At 37.1% G+C, this 14,859-nt stretch overlaps 1 protein-coding gene across 1 annotated transcript in view; it reads right to left on the reverse strand.

The window, feature by feature from the left end:
• CCDC73 (coiled-coil domain containing 73) overlaps window positions 1–14,859 on the reverse strand; it is a 95,784-nt gene that overhangs the window by 5,294 nt on the left and 75,631 nt on the right. The window contains 6 exon segments of the mRNA XM_050974902.1: window positions 892–2,415; window positions 2,763–2,931; window positions 4,409–4,459; window positions 6,854–6,985; window positions 8,500–8,610; window positions 13,164–13,268. Of these exon segments, the coding sequence (XP_050830859.1) occupies window positions 892–2,415; window positions 2,763–2,931; window positions 4,409–4,459; window positions 6,854–6,985; window positions 8,500–8,610; window positions 13,164–13,268 (2,092 nt within the window).

Genomic DNA, 14,859 nt, shown 5'->3' on the forward strand with positions numbered 1-14,859 from the left:
ACCAGACTGCTGGGTTTCTGTCTGCCTCTGGCTGCAAAAGTAAGGATGGGAGTCCAGACTGCTCTTGATATTTTCAGGGGCCAAAGGTGAAAATACTGCACCAACAAAAACTCAGTAGACACAAACACCCTGTCCTGTGGATCCTGCTCTTTGGAAAAACTGCCAGGTTTTGGGGTAATCTACCAGCTCACAAATCTGAAATACAGTTTTTCCACATCTCAGTAATGATTTAGAAACCCATGGAATAAAGTTCATATTTACTATTTTGTATGTGCAAAATATTGCTCAACAAATAATAACCAAGTGTCAATAGTAGATTAAAATCTTCCTTGAGCACCTCAAGCTCCAAAGATTTTTCAAGTTTTTTTTTCAAGTTTTCCAGAGCCTGGCAGAATATGAAGTTCTTTCACACAGTCAGCACATTCAGATGGTTTTAATAGTCCATCTAAATTAGAGCTGTACAATAAAAAGTAAATTTCTGTAAGATCCACTCAAAGAAGGATCTACTGGTTCAAAATCCACCCTAATTTTAATGCAAAATGAGAACACTGAATAATTTGCAAAAGCTGCTCAGTGCTTTTCAAATCCATGCAGAGCCCTGACAGAATATGCTCGACATTAGGTTTAGAAATGCCTATCAAAATTCAGTTTGCCATTGCACTGCTGTTATTCCACAAAGGGAAATATGTGAAAAAAATATTTAATCAACTAATTGATTGATAAGCTAACAAAAGCTGTTTATCTGCATTTATAGCATAAACAGAGCAATCTCACCTTTTTGTGATCTAACTAAAACGTCAGGTTTACATTTTTCTACACTAAAACCTTTACCTTCTAAAAATTTTTCTAAGCACCACATGGTTCAGAACATTATTGTTTCTATTTTCTTACCTTGTCCTGTTTCTCCACTGTCCCCATTTTCACTGAGATCTTGACTCTGTGTGTTTGAAACAATGGTTGTATTTTCCACTAAGCATGCTGGTTTGTCTTTCAAAAGGGAAGGCTCCTTGGAAGCTAAAGCCCATGTAGCTTGACCTCTCATTTGATTTACTCTTGAACAAGAACTGAGAGCTAAAAAATTCAAGTATAGTGGAGTTTTCTCAGCTTTTTTATCTGAGGTTGGAAGATCAAAGGATGACCTTACACTTATGTTTACTAAATTTCCAGATGTTCTCATGGGTAAAGAGCATGGTTCTTTCAGGTGACCCTCAGCAAACTTCATTCCTGGAACTGTTCCACTCAGTGAGTCCTTCTTCTCTTTTAACAATGTGTTATTTGTTGAAGCATTAATCTCCAGGGAATGTCCAGCTTTGATGGAGTGTATCTGAGTACCATTGTTAACATTTTTATGTGGAATTAGTTTATCTGGACATGCCCTATCTGCTGGGGGGTTTTTGTGAGCAATTTCGAGACCATCAGCCTTTACTGGAGATTTGGCTTCAGGACTGGAAGTCCATGGGTTTGTAGCATTCCCTGTTTGTTTAGCACTGCTTTGTTCAGGTTGATTGCTGTGCATGTCATCTGCATTTACTCCTCTCTCAGTTTTTGGGGGGTATAAATTAAAAGTACCTAAGAGAGACTTATTATCTCTGCATTCTTTTGCAGCAGCATCATCAGCACTTGTGTTATCACAACAAACAGCTGGTGGATGTTGAGCATCAGTTGCCAGAACACCAGTGCTGTTCATGTTTCTGGCATTGTCATCATTTCTGCCTTCAACATCTATGTGTGTCTGGTCCAGAGGAAGTTTATCTCTATGTAAACCACTCAGATTGAAGTTTTTTTCTGTTTTGTGTAATCCACTGCCTACAGAATTGTCACTATTCAGCAAGCTGCATTTTTGGTATTCTGCTTGAGAATTAATATAAGGTAGGATGCTAAAACTTAACTCCTTAGCTTGGTGGTTGTCTGCACTTCTGTCACACAGAGCACTCTTCTCAGTGCAAAGAACAGCTTCAGACTCAGGTTTGGGTGCTTCAGGTGTAAGGACACTTTTGTTGTGCTGTGTGGTGTCTGAGTTTGCATCTGCCTTGGCACAAGCTGATTGATCTGCAGTATTGCACAATCCTTCCTTGCTGCTGTCATGCTCCAGACTTCTGTTTATCCTGTCAGCACCTACAGCTTCAGCACCGCCCAAAGAGTCCTTCCTTGTTTGTGTGTGGTGTGCTGCCAAGGGCTCAGGGCTGCCCTGTGGCTTTTGATCTGAATCTGCATTGTTTTCATCTGGTAAGGTTCTGTGTGCTGTTCCTTCTGCCTCTCTGCATCCAGGGACATGCATCTCCCAGGTGTGTCCTTGGGTAATTAAATCAGTATCTGTGCAGAGGGTGTTCCTGGGAGAAACCTCCCTTTGCTTTACTTCACAAGGGCTAGCAACATTAATTTCATCCTTAAAACTGTTCTCAAGAACTTGTGACCCTGTAGAGTGAGGGTATTCTCTAGTTAGTGACTGATAACCCAGAGGTTATGTAATGCTTTATTTTTACACTTTTAGAATTTCCAAAGAGGTGGACTCAGGATTGGTATCAATTGTCATATATTATATTACACATACAAGCCTGTCAAAAAGTTTCTGAAAGTAAATATTGCACTATGGTCACTTGCAAAATATTTATGAACTGAGAGAGCAGAGAATATATTAATATTCTGTAGATTTTAGATATGACCATTTAATTTAAGCCCTTTCTTGTCATATACTATATCTGAAAACATTTATCCTTTCTTAACAAAACTACTTATCTCTATTAGCCATGGAAGGTTATTACTTTGTTCTGTCTTTAATTCCTCAATGCCTGAAGACTGGTGCTTTGTGGTTTTTACTTCAGTTTCTTCCTCATTTCCACAATTACCATATTTTCTTATTACAGGCTGCATAAACTCATGGTCTTTCTGAATAGCTTGTATTTCACTGTCTTTTGAGTGTTCTTGACCACTCTAGCATAGAAAGAAACAAAAGATCATAGGTATTTTAGTAATTTACTATAGTCACTAATAAGGTAAAAAGTTCAGGACTGAGATTTAAAATTAATTTTACAATTCTGATGGAAAACAAAGACCTGAAGCATAAAGAGTAAATGTAAACAGAGGAAAAGAAAAAAGCAGACTAATACCCTAGAAGAGTAGGAAAGAATTCAGGTCCTGCTATATTACAGTGCACAAAGTTGACAGAATTCCTCAGTGGAAGGAATTTGTGTTGTACCTGTGGTGATTGGATTACTCCCTCTCTCTGCTGGCCCACTCACTGAACTGCTCAGTGATTCCACATGCAAAAATCCTGCATGATTGTTGTTTACACCCAAACACATAAACAACATGCACACAAAACCAGCACATGCACGTATAAACAACATTTTTTAATAGCAAAATGCCCAGGACTTTTAACTTTGTTTCACAAGGCTTCTGAATTTACAATCCCTGACATTTAGTTCCTCACTCCTTCCCAAATAGCTTTTTAACTTGAATTTGAGTCAAATTCAACAAGAACAGAAGCCTGAAAGATTTGTCTACTTGAAAGTCTAAATCACTGGTCTACTACTGCATCTGTATTTGTGCTCAGTTTTGAAAGCTGCAGTCAATGAAGTTCTGTGGAAACTAGGGCCTGAATAGTGAAGAAAATAATATCCCACCAAAATAAAAGCAAAAGGAGATGCATCCTTTATCATCATCAACTGTTTGGCAGCTGAAGACAGGAGCACGTGCTGGCTCTTGCCCTAAAGATAGGATATAAAAGAGGCAGATGTGGGAGGGAGCTCAGTCCATAAAAGATGTGGGAAAGAGCTGAAGACACTTGGGTGACTGGAAGTGTTGCAGGAGGAAGGCTGGGATGTGGGAGGGAGTTACAAGAGCTGTGCCTGGGCACTGGCTGTGTGGGGAGGACAGAGAATATTGCAGAGTGGAGGGAGGCAGGGACACAGCACTGCTAAAAAATGGGGCTGTTGCAGTGCAGCAGACTAGGGATGTAGAACACAAATCTGCTGGAAACAGTTTCCTACAGGTCACAAGAACACCCTGAGGCTCCCAAATTTCTGGTTTGGGGGAGGGAGGAGTCATGGTAAATAGAGGAGGGTCCTAAAATAATTTTCCTCCACCGTCAATTTGAAGTTTCAGTTGAAATTTCTTTCTCTTTTCCTCATGTTTTATCCTTATTTTCACTGTCACACTTGGAAATTGTATATATGGCACATTTTGTTTTCTAGGTTTTTAATTGAAATTGCTTCTTTCCTCTATATAGCCCTGGCATCACACTTTCAAGCCTTTTGAATACAAATAGTAGAAATTTCCTTTTTCTTTCCTGAAATCTGTATTTATCTTACAATCTTTTGTTTCTAGGAGCTCTTTCTTCAGACAGAAACACCAAGCACCACTCTATAACTGTGTACATTAGTCTTTTCTACAGGAATAAGACAGCCACATCAGTGGAATTTCCCACATTTGTTGGTGTGGGCTGAGCTGGTGACTGCATCTGAAACAAAAAGGATGAAGTGTCCAGAAAAAGGCAGAAAGAGTTCATGTTTCCTTTCCAGGTTTTCAGATGGGTTGAAGAAACCTACTTTTCAATAAATTCAAACGGCTGTTCAGCCCTTAAAAAATAGGTCCGAGAGGACAAACTAAAATACCTAAATAGCAAAACTTTTAAACTTGGATTTTAATTTTTTGCCTGTGATTTAGTAAAGTCTAACTAAGAAACACAAAATCCCTAAATAACCTTTTCCCTCAAAAGACTATTTCATAGTGTGAAATTCAAACCCTTCTGAAAACCAGATCTCCCTGTACATACACCCACAAAAGAATTACTGCAAGCCCTTGGTGGGTGTAACCCTATTCTCTAATGGTACACAGCTGAATTACAAATTATATCAAACTAAAAGTGAAGCATGGTAAGGTTAAATTAAATTGCAACCCAAGTCTGTATTAAAGTCTGACATTGTACCTTTCTTTTAAAAATGTCTTTTGTTTAATTACTGTTCCAGAGGTGATCAGTGTGAAGAAGTTTAAGTACCTTTTTGAATTTCATGCCCCACAAATAACCACAGGGATTTCAGATAGCACTAGGTGTAAAAATAAGTATAAGCATATTTCCTTAGAACACTTGGAACCACAGTCAAGATCTAAATCCAAGACAACACCTTTTCCTTTTATGTGTCACTAGAGGCTGACTCATTAGTGATACAAGGTGAAATTCCACAAATCAGGATAACCAATATGATCTGCTGCAGCTTCAGTTTCTTGGCACTGCTCCACTCAGTCCAACCTGCCTAGCTTTGGAAATCTAATGATTGTACAACACAAAGTGGTGTGGCAATTTGCCATAAGATAGTGTAAGATGTATATTTGGAAGACATCTGACTTCTTTTGCATTTATGAGCATATGCTTTAAGCTTTTCTGCTTTCAAACCCATGGGGATATCTTAGTAAGCACTAGTACTGTTTATCATGAATGCCTAACCACTTTGATTCTGCATCCTAAACAAAATCAATATTCCATTTCCATTCAAGGAAACACTGATTTTTAAGATACACAATTAGCTTAATTCCTTGTAGAGTTCAGCTTTGGCACAATGAACAATCATTTCAAATCTCATTTCCCTTGCATTTTTAAGCCCATACCACAGCCATGTGTATATGTATGTTAGCTATAAACATACGTATGTATGTGCATAGAGAAGAAATTGATTTTACATTCTTCCAAACCCTAAACTATTTTTACTGCTTGTCACTTTACTGACAATTCATGGCCTACTTCTAAAATAGTTACCTGTCTTTACAATCCTAGTGTCCTCCTATTTTCTTAACACTACAAACAAGACTGTATACATGAAAAATGAGTCTTCTGTTCTTTGAAGATAGATCATTACTTGTTTGTAAAAGTTAAAGGAAAATACACAACAGAACAACAGAACACACTCAATGCACAGAGAAGGTTTTACTGGCTTCTGACTGCCCAATTTTTTCAGTCCCATAGAAGAGTGGAACACAAGTTTGCAATGCAGTTTGATCATAACACAGAGCTGCAGGAGATATAAGAGAGGGATCTGTTCTATCTATATGTATAGCTGCAGGGGATATACCAGAGGGATCTGCTGTATCTGTATGTATAGCTGCAGGCATCATGGGCTATAACAGAGCTGCTATGTGTTCTTCCTTTTGTTCCAAAAGCCCATCTTTGTTGACGTCCCATATGTGCCCTGCACCTAGAGCTGAACATGGATTTGACTCAGCCAACAATCCAAGCTCAATTCTAGCTCAGCCTGCACTGCATAAAAGTCTTTTACCTCCTGCATTCACCACCTGATGAGCTTGCTGTGCCTCTGATGGCTCCTAAACATGCTATGTGACATAAAGGTTGGTGTTTCTTAAACTAAAACAGAAGCACTTAGATAACCTGTGTATTGATAAAAACAACCCTCTGGTCTGTCCTGTGTTTCAGATTTTAGAGAAGCTGAAATTAGTTCCTCTGAGTAGAGGTGGACCTACTTCCATACCTCCAGGGAACTTACATACATATGAAGTCAATTGGATCTGCCCCAGTATTTGAGAAATACCCACAGAAAATGTCTGTGTAATAGGGTTTAGTAAAGATAGGAGGCTTAAGTTAACTGCTATCTGTTAGGTAAAAATTTATTAATGAAGTAGTATCTCAGGTTTCTGTGATATAAGCATCTCTCTTGATAAAAGGAGAACATTCTCTGGGTATAGTAAGTTTCAGTGATATTTAGAGCCATTGTCACATAAATTTTTAGGCTGAGCCATGTCAAAGGAGAATCAGTGGACATGATAGACAAGATGAGAAGAACTGTCATATCTTCAATTCTCTGGCATTTTTACAAGACACACCGCAGCTAGTAAAGACACTTACCTGCAGATTTTCCCCTTGCTCAGAATGCTGATTTCCTAGAGGAAGATGATAATCTTCAAGATGTCTATGAAGTCCTTTAAGGGAATTCAGCTCATTTTTAATAGTGTGTATTTCTCTTCTCATGTTTTCCTCCTGTAATAATTGCAGTACACAGAGCACACAAACTCTTTACTGCATGTTCAAATGGGTAAACCAGCATTTTTCAAAGGCATGAACAGCTTAGCAAATGAAACTTCATCCTTAAAAGAAAGTATGCTAAGGAATTTCTTTGTATAAAGTAATTGAGCTCTTTCATTCAACCAAAATTTTAACCACATTTCCATTACAGATTATAGCTTTTATTAACAGATTTGGGATTTTTTTTCCCACCATTTGCTGCTTGTAGCAATACTCCAAAAAAGTGATATTTGTATTTGTAGCTTTCTTCCTTTTTGGCTCAAAGCTAAATATAATATTCCCCATTCATTCTCTACCTACACTGCCAAGAAATCACAATAGCAAATAATTTGCTTAGCCCTTTACTTCTGTAAATAGCCTCAAGTATCCAATCTTCCTTCATAAAATACGTAACAATTAAATTTTTGTATTTAGAACTAACTGAATGGTCCAAACTACAACTTGTAAAAAGAAACAAAGGGCAATTTTACAGAAATACCTCTACTTAATTTACAAAGATTTCTGGACCAGTGTTAACTTTATCCTTGATTATTTACTTTAGGAGAAAAAAATTCTAGTTAGCCATAGCAGAAGTATGAAAAGGAATAACAAAGATCTACAGAACAGATGCAAACATTCCTGAGAAGTAAGCAGGGCAAATTCCCATGTCTATAGAGGAAATTATGGCATAAAATTCTCCAAGGAATCAGGGAAATCAAATTTTCTAAGGGAACTGAGCATCAGAACAGTTCAGCTATTTTGTGGTCTCATGGTTGCAGTCATCCCCACAGTGGCTGCACTTGAAGGAGTGAACCTTGGACAACAGGATTACAAGGACAACTTTGCATTATTTCCCTACAGCTTCCCTGGAAATCTATCTACCAAAATCAAAACCTTTCTGGCAGCAAGTGCCAAGCACATAGAAATAAAAAAGACAGACTATTAAACAAATGCTGCTAAGAGTCTGGTTTCCACACATTAAGCAGAGCTTGTCTTATTGAAGTGGTATTAATCTTTCCTACATCCAAACATGCATTTATTATTGCAGACAATTTTTACAGCTACAATGTTTTGCTAATTGTTTTGGATTAAATAATTGCCAAAGTATTCTTTAAAAGTAATGAGGTAATAGAAAGAATGTCAAATATAGAAGAAAAACTATTGTTTAGGTGTCCACAGAGGTGAATTCACTAGGGGGACATAGCAGACACACCTTTTCTTATCCCCTTTCACCCTCAGTTCACACTGAAGAATTCCTTTCGAATCAGAGCTGCAGGAAGAGCACTGACCTCTTAGAGCACAGAAGTCAACCTAAATCTGCCTTGAAAAAACATTCATTTCTAGAAGTATCTGTATTACTGCAGAAGAAATGAGCTGGTTTTACTGCATTATTTCTGCGGTATTTTCTTGGCTTTTAGGGATTACCTGAAATGCTTGAGAACTATTCCAAAAAACTTTTAACACTAAAGCATTTAATTTAATAAACCTACATCATTTTTCCAAGTTCTTAGTGCCTTCTCATGCTCATTCTGAAGATTAAGGAACTTTTCTTCATTTTCCTTTGCCTTCTCCCTTTGCAGCTCATTATCTCTTTCAAGGGCCTGCAATAAAATTAATTATCCAAAAAATAATCAATACCACATTAATGAATTTTGATGTGTTTTATGTTGCTTGGACCTTTGCTTCTAACATGCTGCAAGTGCCATACAGATCAGTGATAATGTGCTATCTCAACAATAATTTTCATAAATTAACAGAAAGGTGCTTATAGTTTAGCTAACAGGAAACAGGGGGAGGTTATGAAAAAAGAAATGGCTATAAAAGGGTATAAAAACACTTGCCATTATTCAGTTTCACTGCATAAGTTTTGATGTGCTGAAAAAGTAATATAAAGTCCAGAGATGAGAGCTATGAAATGTAGCATAATCCAGAGCCACTGTACTTAAAGAAAAAACTACTGTATACTGACAGGAAAAAAAAATGTTTTTATAATCAGTTTTTCTGTCCTGAATTGTTTATTAACCTCTCTTATAAACTATACAATCTTTACATTCTAAAACATATCTATTGCAACATGAAGTATCTATCTGATTATGCTTTAATTTATTTTTATTAGGTCACTGAAATAGGAGTGCATTGAAATAACAGTAATATTAAGTTTTATACCACCATAACTGTACTTGCAACAGTTTTGGGTTAACTCTTTCAGCTTTCCTGTGCTAAATTAAAGGAGTCTTGTGTAAATCAGCAGCAACTTCACACAGATATCAGGTACTCTTGGAATTTTTACCCTACCATATTTTTATAGCACACAATATGGAAGATAAGAGTTCCTGCATTCCATTTCCTGCTGTATAGATGAAAAAAATATATTTGATAATGTAAGCATAACTTTAATGTAAGCTGTATGACTAGCTACATATTTATGATTCCGTTGAGTTTCTTTAAAAGTCCACTTGAAAAATGTTATGGAGGAAATACTCCAAACTAATACTTTTTTACGAAATCTTTTAACCAAAAATGAGTCAATTTTTGATTCACTTAGCACCAATTTTAAAATATCTATGTTAATTTAGCTACACTACTAATAAAATTATATTTTACAGGTACTAATACTAGGAAAATTCAAACTACCCTGCACTTTTGTACACACGGGAAAAGTTGTGCATAAGAATAAAATGGATCTTCTTTGACAGATTATGTATTTCTAAAAATGGGACAATTCAGCAATACATTGTCTGAATAATCCCACTCTGATGTAGCATCTTTCATCCAGTTGTATAAACCAGAAATCCAAGACCTCCTCTCTTTGATGAACCTGCTCTTAACTCCAAGGATGCTTTTACTTGCACCTGAAATGCAAGCTCCTTGGTGATGGATGATTATAGTTATTCACAGCATAGATCTTAGGGCAAAATCTCAGAAGTAGCAGATGTATGGAACTGATCACATGTTAAAGCCAGTTGTACAGACATGGGAATACCTGAATTCCTTGCATTCTCAAGTATTCTGTCATCTGTTTAAGAATATTTTTTGAAAAGTTATATATTAAAATATAAGAATATTTTTTTTAAAGTTATAAAGCCCCCTATTTAAAAAAAAGCAAAAATGCAAAATAAGAAGCGAACATTGTCTCATTCCTTGGAATATCATGGTAATTGTATCAAACTGAAAAAAAAGTCCATTTACATCAATTTATCAGTTTTTTATCCATATAAGCATATATGGATAAAAAATTATTTTTATATATAAGCATAACCAAGGCATGCCTTGCAATACCCATTTCATCTAAAGTATTTATACCTGAAGTTACCTTTGAGGTCTGCTTTGATGACAGCAGTGGTTTGTGCTGTAGTTAGAACAACTGAAAACAGTAACACCTTCCCAATGTCTAATACAAACAGACTCAAATCAGAGCAGGCTTTCATCAGAATTAGCATAATTGCAACCAGAAATCAATCTTTGGCCTGCACAGGCTGCAAAAGAGAGACTTGTCCTCCATCCATACCTTAACAAGAAGAAAACAAGCCACACTTCCAGACATTTATGTGCAGTCTTCAAAGAGAAGATTCACAGATACCATTTACTGTTTTAGCTGGAGCTTTAAGGCATACTATAAACTTTGTCTGAGAGGGGAAACAATAGCTCAGAAATGCTATCAGAAAAAAGCACTTTAAAATACACTTGCTATTCAATAGTCCCGACCCAAAGGACCAAAGGGTTCCTGTATTACGAAAGACATCATCAGTAGGGTTATATATGTTAATTATCTCCAGCCTCTGTTTTAATCTACAAAGCAATGATCTTACAAAAATAAAAAACACAATACCTTCTTACTTTAACAAAAACCAGGATTATATGAATAGCAAGTACTCCAGCTGTTTCACTGGACCAAATATACAAATAACAGAAGCCACAGAAAAATCATGCTACTTTAGGCAACTCTACATCCAAAGGGTTGTTCAGTTAATCTTTGGAAAAATGTTTCAGATGCTTTAATTCCTAGGGAGGTTTTAGCCACTTTCTGATGGAGAACATAGCTCACCTTCAACTGTACTTGTTTCATCAAAATACAGAAATCCTATGTTTATATTGTGGCAGAAGTCAAACTATTCACACCTGTTAAAAGTAAAGTCTTAGGGGAAGTGAATAATTTCTAATTAGCATAGAAGCATTTATTTAGAAACAGAAGCAGATATCCACACTGGAAGTTCAGTTTGAAATTACTGAACTCCTAGTTCAAAAGCCTGGCTTCAAAGAGTGGAACAGTTGTGGTTATGTCTGGGCAAACAGTAGATAATAATTTTTAACAGTTCAATCAGTGGTTGTACCTGAATGATACATCTGATAGGAGTGGATATGACCTTAACCTTCGGTGCACTGACTGCTATTGAAATGTGGAATCTGAACTGTTCTGAGCTTTTACAAGCTGAAAGAGTGTCCTAAAGTCACTTTATGATGCTTGCATCCACAGTCATTTGTTCTGTTTACACTGGATATTAAGTTCTGCACCTCCAAGACTGGTTCTGAGAGCAAAGGGGAAGAGAAGCAGCACACAGGTTGTCTGCAGAAACTACTTGCTCCCCTGCATCCTTTCTCACCCACTTGGAACCCTGGTCACTGAGAATTTCAGACTTTCTGTGCTGACAAGCACTGACCCCCAAGAGAGCACTGCGTTTGACCTGAGGCCGTGGAGAAGGATTCCAAAATGGAATGACAGAACTGGGATTGTCGGTGTAGAGTTTGAATAGAAGGGTGTAATATCACAGGGTGGAAAATTTAGAGTTTAAGGCTTTAGAATATAGTAATATATATAAAGCAAGATGGAGGTTTTAGGGCAGTGGCTGGTCCTTCTTCTTCACCTTCTTCTCCATAGGTTTGGGTGGTTTTGTGTAATTGGATTAAAAAGCGTGTTGTGTTATTGGGTTAAAAGTAAAAATAATTTAGGTGCCATTTCTTAATTGGACAGTTTATCCTTAAAAGGCCTTGTAGAGAGAGAGAGCTACAGCTCCATTTTTAGTTTGTTAGAGTGAAGTGCTGTAGAACTCACAGTTTGTGAGACTGTAGGATAAGAACTAATAAACATCTGAGGCCAAGTAAGAAATACCATCCATACATTTAATCCTGACCTTGGCAGAAAAAGGAAGCAAAGAATCCACACCCACTGTGTTGCCTGCAGCATGGACAGCAGAACAGACCTCTCCTTTGCTTTTAATTAGTTGGGTTTTTTAGTTAGCTGAGGCCAGTAGTTTTTTGGAACTGTTCAGCTACTGTTCAGTCCAGTAACACCAGGTCTATCGTCTAGGGCACCCCAAGCTACACTGCAGACACCAGACCTGATCCCAGAGAGACTGAGAGAAAACAGCAGACACACTCACAAAAAGGACTCTGAAAGAAATCCTTCTGAAATTCAGAAAGACTTTCTGAATTTGCCATCTCTTCAAAACAATGAGACGTTTAATTGTTTAATATAATTATTTTCATGTTTGTGAGTACTTTGCTTGTTAAATAAACAATTTTTTTCCACTTCTCACAGGAAATTTATGTCTCCTGAACTGGTGGGAAGAGAGGCCACTTAAAGTTGCTTCTAGAGGGACCACTTCAAAAGTTTCTTCCCAAAATTTTCCCTAAACTAAGACAAAGAGGAACTCAGGAGTGCTGCAACTCCACACTCTTCAGCATGTCTACTTCCCACCTCTAGCTTAAATATGATGCCAGAAAACACAGCAAGAAAGGGCTAAAGATAATGCTCTTAGCCCTCTGCTTTAATAAAACTGAGGACAAGGTCCAGCTATGAATGAAGATCTGAAATTTGAAATTTGCCCAGAAAAGGGTACCTATATGAAAATTACAAGAAACTAAAGTTATAAAATAATAATAATTAAAATAATTTTATTTCAGTATGTGAAAGTAACCCTGTTCTGGTTTTGCCCTCTAGAAATGGCTGCTGAGAGTGGCAACCATGATTTACTTTAGGGAGAAAAGAGGGAAAGCACAGCCTGTGCTTCAAGGCTTGTGCTGACAGTTAGGGAGCTGAGGGAGCAATGGAAGTGAGGTCAAAAGTTCTGAAAGGCACACAGATGTCTTTAACAGCCCTGGACTTAAAAAATACATAACAGATAGTAACAGCTTGTCTAATTGAGAAAAATCTGACCTGATAGTCTTCTTTCAGTGCTTTTAATTCACTTTCCATTCGAACATTGGTTTGGGTTATTCGCTGAAGCAGCTCCTGCACACACTGTAGAGAGCTGAGAATTTCCTTATTAATACAAACAGAATAGAATATATTGAGCAAGATTTTGTTTCTGGAGTTTAAACATTAGATAATTTATGTCTTTTGTATTTTTTTTTTAATTCTGTCAGTGTTTGCAAAGTCATGTCTGTAAGAAAATGTACTCCAACCTCAACATTGGGGAAAACTTGTAGGGAGAAATCAGAACACCACCCATTTTTCTGACCTTTTACCTTGGAGAAGTTAACATTACTATAAATTATTATTCTTTTTCAGAAAAATTTCCTATAGTTAAAATGAAATCCACTCAATCTTTATACATTCTTCAGTGCAAATCTGGATAAAGTATATCAAATCCAACCCTACTTATCCCTACTTCTACTCAGGACAAACAGAATAAATTTATCTTACCATATCACAGCTTAGAAAAATATGGAAAATCCAGAAGAAATTATTCCATAAGTGGATCACTCACACATGAAATTATTCTGTATCTGCTGAATTAAATCCTAAATGGATGTGAACTACCACCCCTCAGCTTTTCATCATATGGTGCAGCTATACCATATTTTACTGTCAGGGTCTGAACTTTGGTGTTATCTTCCCCAAGACTGAGTTGTTACTTCAAGAAGGGGAAGTTGTAAAAAAAGAGACCCCAAAGTGAGCTGATTTGATTTGATGAAGATGCCATGAGTGCTGCCATGAAGTGTGTTACAGTCTGCTGGAAACTAAGCCATTTTTTATTGAACACTACAAAACACATTTCCAAGGTTTGAAAGACGGAGCGAATGACCAGACAGGGCAATCACCACCCCCTCAAGACCACTTACTGAGTTACTAAAAGAAGACATGCACAGAAAAAATCCTGAGTTTCAGGCAGAAAGGAATCTTAGATGTGCTCAGTTGCTTCAAAATACATTGAGAGAGGAACATATTATTAAAACAAAGTACTTTGACATACTTGTAAAGTGCTTTCAATTACTCTAGCTTTGGTTCTACTGGATACAAAGACACAGCTATCTAATAAAAATAAAACCAATATTTTAGTGTACTCTCATTCCTTTTCAAACATATATAAATAATACTTTTTTCACTGAAGCCTAATTTATTTTTAGTTCAATTTTACATCCAGAAGAATGAACTGCAGAGCTGTGGAATGGTTTGGCCAGTGTCATCCAACAGGTCAGTAGTAGAGTTGGACACATCTTTTAAATCTAGGGCAGTTTTCTCTCAAATAGACCAGCCTGCTTCTCCCATAGACTTTAGTAGAAATCAGCTGTAATGTAGATGATATTTCTAGCCTAAGTCCAAGAACCACTGAAGCCAAGTTAATCAAGGTGAATTATGAGTGCTCCACAACACAGAAATCCATGTCTCCAAACCCAAGCACTTGGAGGAAAGATGAAGCTCATCTCTTCATCAGAGCCCTCTCCAGACTACACCAAACCCCTCCATAAGTTCAAACTGACCTACCAAACAAACCTTAGCAATTCACACAGAACAGGAGAGAGATGCAAACCAGAATCCTTCTCTTAGATAACACAGCAAATATGCTCCACAAATTATGCTCCATTCATCTCCACAGAAATCCTTTTAGTGCATTCAGGGCTGGGAGAGT

The sequence above is a fragment of the Serinus canaria genome, chromosome 5 (assembly GCF_022539315.1).
Source record: "Serinus canaria isolate serCan28SL12 chromosome 5, serCan2020, whole genome shotgun sequence".
In the NCBI taxonomy this organism is placed as follows: domain Eukaryota; kingdom Metazoa; phylum Chordata; class Aves; order Passeriformes; family Fringillidae; genus Serinus; species Serinus canaria.